Consider the following 13,915-nt stretch of genomic DNA (forward strand, 5'->3'; position numbering starts at 1 on the left):
TATGTAAGTGTAAAGTGTATAATGGAGTTGTATATATGTGTATATGTGCACAGTGTATAGTGCAGATGTATAAGTGTGTACGGTTTATAATGGAGATATAGATATGTAGTGCCTGTGATTGTTCTGTCATCTCAGCATCTCGCTGGGACACTATATAATGAGCGTGTTGTTGGTGCTGATGACCCCCCTCAGCTCCACTTGAGGAGAACTCTGTGACTTCTGGCTTCCTTCATAGCTCTCGTTGTTTGCGACAAATTGGATTTTCTTTTTCCTGGCATGTTTAAAATTGGCAAACTGCCAATTTGGATTAAAGGTGTTTTCCCATCCAATTTGTCAGCACTGCCCGGAGCTGATCAGATAATATGCAAATGCATGTACAGAATGGACTGAGGGTTAGCTGAGTGTTTACACAGAGATAACAGACCTGGAACCTGAGATAAGCTGCTGCAGGAGAAGTATAATATAGTATGTGAACATAAATTCATAACAGTTGTGAAGCCATGTCATTTACCAGGATAAAAAGTAGCCTATGTGTTATTCGAGGTTACAAACTATCTATGTGCCAGATTTCATTCAAATCCATTCAGCCGTGGTTAGGATATAATGCAGATGTATAAGTGTGTAATGGAGATGTATATACTGTATATGTGTACAGTATATAGTGCAGATGTATATATGTGTAATGGAGATGGAGATGTACATAGTAATGTGCGGATGTTTTCAGGACGTTCCGAGCTGCCCACATTCCTCCCGAGCCGCGTCCAAAAAATTCCACCCTGAATATTTTTTTTCACAGATATTCAAAGGAATAAAATGAAGTGAGAATTAAACACAAATATTCTAACACTTGCGCAACCAAATCCTTAGTCATCTGGAACACGACGTTCCGGTAAACGTGGCTCTCACTGGACGCTGTTAGAGGGTGACGGGGTTTTATGGCCCCCAGCTGTTTAAATATTGCTTGGAGCGCTGGTGTGAGGAGGCGTCTCAAGACACTGGAGATCTGACTTATGGCCGGTAACAGCCCCAGAAATAACATCATCTCCATAAGTCTGGGCACGGCCATGTCCCCCCTCCCCCGGCTGACCCCCCCCCCCCCCCCCCCCCGCCATCCAGGATAACACATAGACCTGATACCCCCGTCCTGGAGACCGGCAGTCGTGAATTCCAGAGGAGGGGAGAGGCACAAGAGAAGTCTCGGAGGAGACAAGAGCTTACGTTCCTCGTATGGGGCCGGTCCAATGGATTTCAGAGTCTCCGGCTCTAGAATGTTCTCCATGGTTACAGACTACAAACAAACCCTGTGTAGTCGGATACATTGTGTCGTGTCTTACTTCACTCCTTCCATCTGTTCTGCTTCATAATCTACATAATCTATAATACCAATCTTCTAAGTGGCAGAAGAGCCATGTGGGGCCCCCCCTATGGGCACTATGACTTATAGCAATGTCTCCGGTGGTGTGCAGCCAGCATGGCGGTGTGATGTTTGTCCCTTTCGTGTCTGCGGTATTAATGATGGAGACGTCTGCCCTTTATTTATTTTCTAGGTTATCGAGCACGAACATCCCGTTAATAAGATTTCCTTCATTGCCCGAGATGTGACCGACAACCGAGCGTTTGGATACGTCTGCGGAGCTGAAGGACAACATCAATTCTTTGCCATAAAGACAGCGCAGCAGGTAATGTACAGTGTGTATGGTGTGTGCGGTGTGTATGATGTGTACAGTGTGTATGTTGTGTCTGTGTACAGTGTGTATGATTTATACAGTGAGTATGATGTATATGGTGTGTATGTTATATACAATGTGTATGTTGTGTCTGTGTACGGTGTGTAGGATGTGTACAGTGAGTACAGTGTGTATGATGTGTATAGTGTGTATGTTGTATACAGTGTGTATGATGTGTACAGTGTGTATGTTGTATCTGTGTACGGTGTGTATGATTTATACAGTGAGAATGATGTATATGGTGTGTATGTTATATACAGTGTGTATGATGTGTACGATGTGTACAGTGTGCACGTTGTGTATGGTGTGTTTGGTGTGTATGATGTGTACAGTGTGTATGGTGTGTATGATGTGTGCGTTGTGTATTAATGTATACAGTGTGTGCGGTGTGTGTGATGTATACAGTATGTATGGTGTGTATGTTGTGTACAGTGTATATGTTGTGTTTGATGTATATGGTGTGTATGATGTGTACAGTGAGTACGGTGTATATGGTGTGTACATTATATACAGTGTGTATGATGTGTACAGTGTGCATGCTGTGTATGATGTATACAGTGAGTACGGTGTGCATGATGTGTACGTTGTGTTTGGTGTATGATGTGTACGTTGTGTTTGGTGTATGATGTGTACAGTGACTATGGTGTGTATGATGTGTACAGTGTGTATGTTATATACGGTGTATACAGTGGGTATGTTGTGTACTGTACAGTGTGACTACGGTGTATACAGTGTGTATGGTGTGTACGGTGTGACTACAGGGTATACAGTGTGTATGGTGTGTACGGTGTATACAGTGTGTATGGTGTGTACGGTGTGACTACGGTGTATACAGTGTGTATGGTGTGTACGGTGTGACTACAGTGTATACAGTGTGTATGGTGTGTACGGTGTATACAGTGTGTATGGTGTGTACGGTGTCACTATGGTGTATACAGTGTGTATGGTGTGTACGGTGTGACTACAGTGTATACAGTGTGTATGGTGTGTACGGTGTATACAGTGTGTACGGTGTGACTACAGTGTATACAGTGTGTATGGTGTGTACGGTGTATACAGTGTGTATGGTGTGTACGGTGTCACTATGGTGTATACAGTGTGTATGGTGTGTACGGTGTGACTACAGTGTATACAGTGTGTATGGTGTGTACGGTGTATACAGTGTGTATGGTGTGTACGGTGTCACTATGGTGTATACAGTGTGTATGGTGTGTACGGTGTCACTATGGTGTATACAGTGTGTATGGTGTGTACAGTGTGACTACGGTGTATACAATGTGTACGGTGTGCCGGGATTATTAAGAATGTACATTGACCTTGGAGGAAGTTACTAAAGATTCAAAAATATTTAGTTTTGCCTTTTTTCACTCTTTTTCTTGCAAATTTCCAACACAGCACAGATGGAGCAGATCTCAGAGATTGTCCTCACGTCTCAGGTCTGGGTCTTGGCCGCCATCTTGTTCTGTCCTACTGGTGAATGATTCATATATACAATGCCAGACCATTACTAGCGGGGACATATGACACGACCAGCTCGGCTCTGCTACATCTGTGTTGTGTCCAGTTACAAAGGTCCAGACTAAAGCCCTAGGTTATAAGCCTCGGCTGACTGGTGTCCTCCCATCTCCTCAGGCTGAACCTCTAGTGGTGGATCTGAAGGATTTATTCCAAGTCATCTATAACACAAAGAAGAAGGAAGATGAAGACAAGAAGAAGGTGAGTGCCCCCTATAAGGGCTACACCTGATACATGTAACTAAGCCTTCTTAGGTAGTGGGCTGGGCAGCTACAGTCATGGGTGGAGAAGGTGTTACACTTAACATCCCTGGTGGGCTAGGGGGAGACTGTGTTAAATTTAGGATCCCTGATAGGCTAAAGGAAAGGTGTTAAATTTAGGATCCATGGTGATCTAGTTTGGAAAAGGTGTTCAGTTTAGTAACCCTAGTGGGCTAGATTGGAGAAGATGTTAAATGTAAGATCCCTGGTGGGCTAGGGTAGAGACGTTAATAAATTTGAAATCTCTGCTGCTGGAGTGAAGAAGTTATATTTTGGATCCCTAGTGGGCTAGAATGGAGGATGTGTTAAGTTTAGGTCCCTAGTGGGCTAGGACGGAGACAATATTACATTCAGGATCCCTGGTGGGCTAGGATGGAGAAAATATTACATTCAGGATCCCTGGTGGGCTAGGATGGAGGAGATATTACATTTAGGATCCCTGGTGGGCTAGGATGGAGACAATATTACATTTAGGATCCCTGGTGGGCTAGGATGGAGGAGATATTACATTTAGGATCCCTGGTGGGCTAGGATGGAGACAATATTACATTGAGGATCCCTGGTGGCCTAGGATGGAGGCAATATTACATTTAGGATCCTTGGTGGGCTAGGATGGAGACAATATTACATTTAGGATCCCTGGTGGGCTAGGATGGAGACAATATTACATTTAGGATCCCTGGTGGCCTAGGATGGAGGCGATATTACATTTAGGATCCCTGGTGGCCTAGGATGGAGGCGATTTTACATTTAGGATCCCTGGTGGGCTAGGATGGAGGAAATATTACATTTAGGATCCCTGGTGGGCTAGGATGGAGGCGATATTACATTTAGGATGCCTGGTGGCCTAAGATAGAAGCAATATTACATTTAGGATCCCTGGTGGGCTAGGATGGAGGCAATATTACATTTAGGATCCCTGGTGGGCTAGGATGGAGGCAATATTACATTTAGGATCCCTGGTGGGCTAGGATGGAGGCAATATCACATTTAGGATACCTGGTGGCCTAGGATGGAGGCAATATTACATTTAGGATCCCTGGTGGGCTAGGATGGATGCGATATTACATTTAGGATCCCTGGTGGGCTAGGATGGAGACAATATTACATTTAGGATCCCTGGTGGGCTAGGATGGAGGCAATATTACATTTAGGATCCCTGGTGGCCTAAGATGGAGGCAATATTACATTTAGGATCCCTGGTGGCCTAGGATGGAGACAATATTACATTTAGGATCCCTGGTGGCCAAGGATGGAGGCGATATTACATTTAGGATCTCTGGTGGGCTAGGGTGGAGAAGGCTCTTAATAAGTGATAGAGCATCCAGTCACGCAGTGCCACATTGCACCCTGGTGGATTGTATTATACAGCCTTCATAGGTGGTCTAGGCTAGTGTGAAGGTTAATGCTAATAAATCTGGTGTGGAGGGGTTAATGTAAGGATCTATGAAAATGTAACATGTATAGGGTTTATTTTGGGACTCCTGGTGGGCTAGGGCATTGTAGGGGTTCAGTTTATTATACCTTGTGGGCTGGATCAGTAAAAAGGGTTAATATAAGAATCCATGAATATTTACGTTGTGAAGTGGTGAATTTTTATGGTTCCTGGTGGGCTGGGCCAGTGATGGGGTCAAATTTAGTGTCCTTAGGTAGAGCAGTATAGAGGGTTAGTGCAAGGAGACGTGAAGACTTAGAGTTCCTGGTAGACTGAGGCAGTGAAGGTGTTAAGTGTCGTGTCCCTGGTGGGCTAGAGACATGACTGTTTTTCAGAAGCCACATGCCGAGTTTTTTTATTACGGGTTTGTGTTTCCGATTGTCTTATAGCAATTACCATAAAATTCCAAGTGCAATTATAAAACGAGATTTAGCTTTGTAGGTTTAAGGCCGGAGCGCTCCTTTATAGTCGCGTAAATCACATGATGCAAATACAGGTTTATGTGCGGGCGCTAATACAGAGCGTGAGGTAAGGAGCGTATCACACAGCTCAGATGTTATGACATCACGTGACCGATGTGACCCAATCACAGGCCACAGCAGTGACCTCTGGCTTATGATATTCCCAGGAGATGCAATTCTTCAGTTCTCCTCTGGGGGTGCTGCAGGGAAATTGCACACTTGCTGAAAAGGAGTTTGTCTATTTTCAATTTGAGGACAATCCAAGTTGGGGTCAGTAGATTGTTGGAGCATAGTGCCCCCTTCATTCTTTATCCAGTCACAGCGCCATACACAGGAGTGTGGCTGAGCCTGGTACTGCAGCTCAGACCATTCAACTAAATATGAGCGAACTGGGCTGTAGTATTCAATATATCAGAATTCAGTGCTCCGTTTTCTTGATTGACATGACAGCATGACAGCTCCCTCTTATGGACACAGTCGGAATTGCATCCATGTACTTTGCCACTTCTATTCTTACTAGTTCCATGTTGTCAGGTTACACCCAGTGACAATGTCCATACGTAGTAATTACATGGTAATCATGGAAACAGTCTCGTTATAAATTGTATTACATATAATATTGACCTACATTTTTTATGTTTTCTTTATTTTTCTAGAATGAAGAAGGTAACCAGCCCGTGGAGGTGAGTGCCCCGGCCGTACACCCCATATAGACAAGTCATCCTGAGACAATGAGATCAGAGATAGATAGGAGATAGAGTGTTGGCCAAAAGTATTGGCACCCCTGCAATTCTGTCAGATAATACTCGTGTTCTTCCAGATAATGATTGCAATCACAAATTCTTTGGTATTATTATCTTCATTTATTGTGTCTTCAATGGAAAACCACTAAAAGAATTGTCAAAAAGCCAAATTGGATATAATTCCACAGCAAACATAAAAAAGGGGGTGGACAAAAGTATTGGCACTGTTTGAAAAATCATGTGATGCTTCTCTAATTTGTGTAATTAACAGCACCTGTTACTTACCTGAGGCACCTAACAGGTGTTGGCAATAACTAAATCACACTCGCAGCCAGTTGAAATGGATTAAAGTTGACTCAACCTCTGTCCCATGTCCTTGTGTGACCACATTGAGCATGGAGAAAAGAAAGAAGACCAAAGAACTGTCTGAGGACTTGAGAAGCAAAATTGTGAGGAAGCATGAGCAATCTCAAGGCTACAAGTCCATCTCCAAAGACCTGAATGTTCCTGTGTCTGGAAGAAACTGAGTATTCTCTGACAGAATTGCAGGGGTGCCAATACTTTTGGCCAAAACTGTAGATAGATAGGGAACACAAATTGTTTATATGTCAGGATTTAAGATGACTATAAAGTTTTACATTTCACTGCTCTTTAAGGAGAACCTTCCATCACTTCTACCAACCTTTGTGCATCCTCTAATAGGCACTACTCCACTGATTCCTGCACAGTTGGAATTTTTTCTCTAGCCCCCACCATTCCTGAGCAATCAGCTCTATTACTTTCAGCACAATCATGCTTGCTACTGTCAGGTGGGTGGAGCAGAAAGACAGGGACCGCCTACCTGACACCAGAAGGCATAAATGTGCTGAAATTAAAATTAGCGAATGCTCAGGAACGGTGGGGGCTAGAGAAAAAATTCCAACTGCGCCAGAATCAGCGGAGGAGCAGCTCTTGAGTCATTCAAAGAGCTGGAGTTGGTGAAGGTGGTGAGATGTCCCCCTTTAAGTGCGTGTAAGTAACATTATCCATCACCTATGTGAATGTTGTTATATTGTAGACTTCTGTTTTTCTCTTTAGAATGGGAGCGACGCTTTGCTCAGCATTAACAATGACGTTGACAAAATCAAATTAGTAAGTATCGTCCCTGAGATCGCGTCCTCCATCTTGATGATGTGCGGTGACTATATGGACAATGGACTTACAGCAGATCCTATATATTATGGCTGGGCGTGGGCCAATATCAGAGGGGCAGGAACATTGTATCCCCGCCATTGCCCTGGACATCCAGTAGCCTGTACTCCACCTATAGGCTATTGTAACATTCACACACACACCCTCCCCCTCCTACAAAGCCGGAACTGCTGTAAGTGCATGACTGGCGTGTGTCCTATATGTCGGCACGCCTGTACCCCCCGCCTCCTCTTCACTAAATCTCAATCTCTCCTTCCCTTGTCAGACCAAAAACAAAGCTTGTTAAGGCTGAATATGTGTCGGTAAGTGTAATAGTACACAGTGCAATAGTGACATGACGGGACATGATGGATTGTGCGTCATATACAATATTACAGCATTTTTTATAAAAAATTGACCGCCGTTCTCACTTGTCTCCACCCTAAAAAGTGACCAAATATTTTCAATGGGAGGAAAACTCTGATTAATATCAGCCAGATTCCTAGGACTGATTCCTGGAACCCTGAAGAAGCCTCTCCTCTAAGACATACACTTTCCTGCAGCGGCCACTAGAGGAGATGTGTAGTATTACATGCTGACCGTACAATACTTAGATGGGTGGGGTCTACCAGAGCTGGAGATGTTCTGTCTATAGAGGGTGTCCCAAGCCAGAGCACATAGCACATAGGGTTACCTTAACATGTCACCGGAATCAGCATATCACCCCAGTCCTGCAGATAGATAGGTTACTGTCACCAGAACCAGCATATCACCCCAGCCCTGCAGATACATAGGTTACTGTCACCAGAACCAGTATATCACCCCAGTCCTGCAGATAGATAGGTTACTGTCACCAGAACCAGCATATCACCTCAGCCCTGCAGATAGATAGGTTACTGTCACCAGAACCAGCATATCACCCCAGCCCTGCAGATAGATAGGTTACTGTCACCAGAACCAACATATCACCCCAGCCCTGCAGATAGATAGGTTACTGTCACCAGACCCAGCATATCACCTCAGCCCTGCAGATAGATAGGTTACTGTCACCAGAACCAACATATCACCCCAGCCCTGCAGATAGATAGGTTACCGTCACCAGAACCAGTATATCACCCCAGTCCTGCAGATAGATAGGTTACTATCACCAGACCCAGCATATCACCCCAGTCCTGCAGATAGATAGGTTACTGTCACCAGACCCAGCATATCACCCCAGCCCTGCAGATAGATAGGTTACTGTCACCAGAACCAGTATATCACCCCAGCCCTGCAGATAGATAGGTTACTGTCACCAGAACCAGCATATCACCCCAGCCCTGCAGATAGATAGGTTACTGTCATCAGAACCAGCATATCACCCCAGCCTTGCAGATAGATAGGTTACTGTCACCAGACCCAGCATATCACCCCAGCCCTGCAGATAGATAGGTTACTGTCACCAGAACCAGCATATCACCCCAGCCCTGCAGATAGATAGGTTACTGTCACCAGACCCAGCATATCACCCCAGCCCTGCAGATAGATAGGTTACTGTCACCAGAACCAGCATATCACCCCAGCCCTGCAGATAGATAGGTTACTGTCACCAGACCCAGCATATCACCCCAGCCCTGCAGATAGATAGGTTACTGTCACCAGACCCAGCATATCACCCCAGCCCTGCAGATAGATAGGTTACTGTCACCAGACCCAGCATATCACCCCGACCCTGCAGATAGATAGGTTACTGTCACCAGAACCAGCATATCACCCCAGCCCTGCAGATAGATAGGTTACTGTCACCAGACCCAGCATATCACCCCAGCCCTGCAGATAGATAGGTTACTGTCACCAGACCCAGCATATCACCCCAGCCCTGCAGATAGATAGGTTACTGTCACCAGACCCAGCATATCACCCCAGCCCTGCAGATAGATAGGTTATGCTCACTGGTTCTGTGACACTATCCTATTTATCTGCAGTTCTGGGGTGATATGTTGGTTTTGTTGACACGTCTTTAAATTTTAGTAACTGGCCAAAAATAATGTATAATGGTGGAAAAACCTAACTTTCCCACACATGGTCATAGATCTCCAAATGACTTTCAGGCCACCCTCCTCTGTCTTATGTCACTATTGCACTACGCACTGTTGTGTGTCATTGGTCTGATCACAGTTATGACTTTATTTCCCATTTCTTTCCCATATTTTGTTATGAGTTACTTCTTTTCTTTAGGATGATGGTTTTTCTAGTTTTTGTGTTTTATTCATTTCTTTGGTGCTTTACATCAGACATCATATAGCGTCTCTCAGGAGGGGTCTAAAGCCAAGGAAGCCCATTGTCTCCATACAAGGATCCGCTCAGGAGTTTCTCTGTGACGCAGAATGTTATTTTGTAGCAGAGATTTATTGTATGACATAGCGTGTTCTGTATCACCAGCTACATGTTGTATATCACCAGCTACATGTTGTATATCACCAGCTACATGTTGTATATCACCAGCTACATGTTCTATATCACAGCTACATGTTGTATATCACCAGCTACATGTTCTATATCACCAGCTACATGTTCTATATCACCAGCTACATGTTCTATATCACAGCTACATGTTGTATATCACATGTTCTATATCACCAGCTACATTCTATATCTCCAGCTACATGTTCTATATCACCAGCTACATGTTCTATATCACCAGCTACATGTTCTATATCACCAGCTACATGTTCTATATCACCAGCTACATGTTCTATATCACAGCTACATGTTGTATATCACATGTTCTATATCACCAGCTACGTTCTATATCTCCAGCTACATGTTCTATATCACCAGCTACATGTTCTATATCACCAGCTACATGTTCTATATCACCAGCTACATGTTCTATATCACTAGCTACATGTTCTATATCACAGCTACATGTTGTATATCACATGTTCTATATCACCAGCTACGTTCTATATCTCCAGCTACATGTTCTATATCACCAGCTACATGTTCTATATCACCAGCTACATGCTCTATATCACCAGCTACATGTTCTGTATCACCAGCTACATGTTCTATATCACCAGCTACATGTTCTATATCACCAGCTACATGTTCTATATCACAGCTACATGCTCTATATCACAGCTACATGTTCTATATCACCAGCTACATGTTCTATATCACCAGCTACATGTTGTATATCACATGTTCTATATCACCAGCTATGTTCTATATCTCCAGCTACATGTTCTATATCACAGCTACATGCTCTACATCACCAGCTACATGTTCTATATCACCAGCTACATGTTCTATATCACCAGCTACATGTTCTATATCACCAGCTACATGTTCTATATCACCAGCTACATGTTCTATATCACCAGCTACATGTTCTATATCACCAGCTACATGTTCTACATCACCAGCTACATGCTCTATATCACAGCTACATGTTCTATATCACCAGCTACATGTTCTATATCACCAGCTACATGTTCTGTATCACCAGCTACATGTTCTATATCACCAGCTACATGTTCTATATCACCAGCTACATGTTCTATATCACAGCTACATGCTCTATATCACCAGCTACATGTTCTATATCACCAGCTACATGTTCTATATCACCAGCTCCATGTTCTGTATCACCAGCTACATGTTCTATATCACCAACTACATGTTCTGTATCACCAGCTACATGTTCTATATCACCAGCTACATGTTGTATATCACCAGCTACATGTTCTATATCACAGCTACATGCTCTATATCACCAGGTACATGTTCTATATCACCAGCTACATGTTGTATATCACATGTTCTATATCACCAGCTACATGTTCTATATCACCAGCTACATGTTCTGTATCACCAGCTACATGTTCTATATCACCAGCTACATGTTGTATATCACCAGCTACATGTTCTATATCACAGCTACATGCTCTATATCACCAGCTACATGTTCTATATCACAGCTACATGCTCTATATCACCAGCTACATGTTCTATATCACCAGCTACATGTTCTATATCTCCAGCTACATGTTCTATATCACAGCTACATGCTCTATATCACCAGCTACATGTTCTGTATCACAGCTACATGTTCTATATCACCAGATACATGTTCTATATCACCAGCTACATGTTCTATATCACCAGCTACATGTTCTATATCACCAGCTACATGTTCTATATCACCAGCTACATGTTCTATATCACCAGCTACATGTTCTATATCACAGCTACATGTTGTATATCACATGTTCTATATCACCAGCTACGTTCTATATCTCCAGCTACATGTTCTATATCACCAGCTACATGTTCTATATCACCAGCTACATGTTCTATATCACCAGCTACATGTTCTATATCACCAGCTACATGTTCTATATCACCAGCTACATGCTCTATATCACCAGCTACATGTTCTATATCACCAGCTACATGTTCTATATCACCAGCTACATGTTCTATATCACCAGCTACATGTTCTGTATCACCAGCTACATGTTCTATATCACCAGCTACATGTTCTATATCACCAGCTACATGTTCTATATCACAGCTACATGCTCTATATCACCAGCTACATGTTCTATATCACCAGCTACATGTTCTATATCACCAGCTCCATGTTCTGTATCACCAGCTACATGTTCTATATCACCAGCTACATGTTCTGTATCACCAGCTACATGTTCTATATCACCAGCTACATGTTCTGTATCACCAGCTACATGTTCTATATCACCAGCTACATGTTGTATATCACATGTTCTATATCACCAGCTACGTTCTATATCACCAGCTACATGTTCTATATCACCAGCTACATGTTCTATATCACCAGCTACATGTTCTATATCACCAGCTACATGTTCTATATCACCAGCTACATGCTCTATATCACCAGCTACATGTTCTATATCACCAGCTACATGTTCTATATCACCAGCTACATGTTCTGTATCACCAGCTACATGTTCTATATCACCAGCTACATGTTCTATATCACCAGCTACATGTTCTATATCACAGCTACATGTTCTATATCACAGCTACATGCTCTATATCACCAGCTCCATGTTCTGTATCACCAGCTACATGTTCTATATCACCAGATACATGTTCTATATCACCAGCTACATGTTCTATATCACAGCTACATGCTCTATATCACCAGCTACATGTTCTATATCACCAGCTACATGTTCTATATCACCAGCTCCATGTTCTGTATCACCAGCTACATGTTCTATATCACCAGCTACATGTTCTATATCACCAGCTACATGTTCTGTATCACCAGCTACATGTTCTATATCACCAGCTACATGTTGTATATCACATGTTCTATATCACCAGCTACGTTCTATATCACCAGCTACATGTTCTGTATCACCAGCTACATGTTCTATATCACCAGCTACATGTTCTATATCACCAGCTACATGTTCTATATCACCAGCTACATGTTCTATATCACCAGCTACATGCTCTATATCACAGCTACATGCTCTATATCACAGCTACATGTTCTGTATCACCAGCTACATGTTCTATATCACCAGCTACATGTTCTATATCACCAGCTACATGCTCTATATCACCAGCTACATGCTCTATATCACCAGCTACATGTTCTATATCACCAGCTACATGTTCTGTATCACCAGCTACATGTTCTGTATCACCAGCTACATGTTCTATATCACCAGCTACATGTTCTATATCACCAGCTACATGTTCTATATCACAGCTACATGCTCTATATCACCAGCTACATGTTCTATATCACCAGCTACATGTTCTATATCACCAGCTACATGTTGTATATCACATGTTCTATATCACCAGCTATGTTCTATATCTCCAGCTACATGTTCTATATCACAGCTACATGCTCTATATCACCAGCTACATGTTCTGTATCACAGCTACATGTTCTATATCACCAGCTACATGTTCTATATCACCAGCTACATGTTCTATATCACCAGCTACATGTTCTATATCACCAGCTACATGCTCTATATCACAGCTACATGTTCTATATCACCAGCTACATGTTCTATATCACCAGCTACATGTTCTATATCACCAGCTACATGTTCTATATCACAGCTACATGTTGTATATCACATGTTCTATATCACCAGCTACGTTCTATATCTCCAGCTACATGTTCTATATCACCAGCTACATGTTCTATATCACCAGCTACATGTTCTATATCACCAGCTACATGTTCTACATCACCAGCTACATGCTCTATATCACAGCTACATGTTCTATATCACCAGCTACATGTTCTATATCACCAGCTACATGTTCTATATCACCAGCTACATGTTCTATATCACCAGCTACATGTTCTGTATCACCAGCTACATGTTCTATATCACCAGCTACATGTTCTATATCACCAGCTACATGTTCTATATCACAGCTACATGCTCTATATCACCAGCTACATGTTCTATATCACCAGCTACATGTTCTATATCACCAGCTACATGTTCTATATCACCAGCTCCATGTTCTGTATCACCAGCTACATGTTCTATATCACCAGCTACATGTTCTGTATCACCAGCTACATGTTCTATAT

General features: G+C 42.7%; 1 protein-coding gene across 2 annotated transcripts in view; it reads left to right on the plus strand.

Annotated features, from left to right (window-relative positions):
* Positions 1-13,915, plus strand: part of DAB2 (DAB adaptor protein 2) — a 63,404-nt gene that overhangs the window by 30,991 nt on the left and 18,498 nt on the right. For both annotated transcript variants that reach the window (XM_075267500.1, XM_075267492.1), the window contains exons 5-8: positions 1,548-1,679; positions 3,360-3,443; positions 6,055-6,081; positions 7,219-7,272. In XM_075267500.1, coding sequence (XP_075123601.1) covers positions 1,548-1,679; positions 3,360-3,443; positions 6,055-6,081; positions 7,219-7,272 — 297 coding nt within the window. The remainder of the gene's footprint in view (positions 1-1,547; positions 1,680-3,359; positions 3,444-6,054; positions 6,082-7,218; positions 7,273-13,915) is intronic.

Source organism: Leptodactylus fuscus, chromosome 1 (genome assembly GCF_031893055.1).
Source record: "Leptodactylus fuscus isolate aLepFus1 chromosome 1, aLepFus1.hap2, whole genome shotgun sequence".
In the NCBI taxonomy this organism is placed as follows: Eukaryota; Metazoa; Chordata; class Amphibia; order Anura; family Leptodactylidae; genus Leptodactylus; species Leptodactylus fuscus.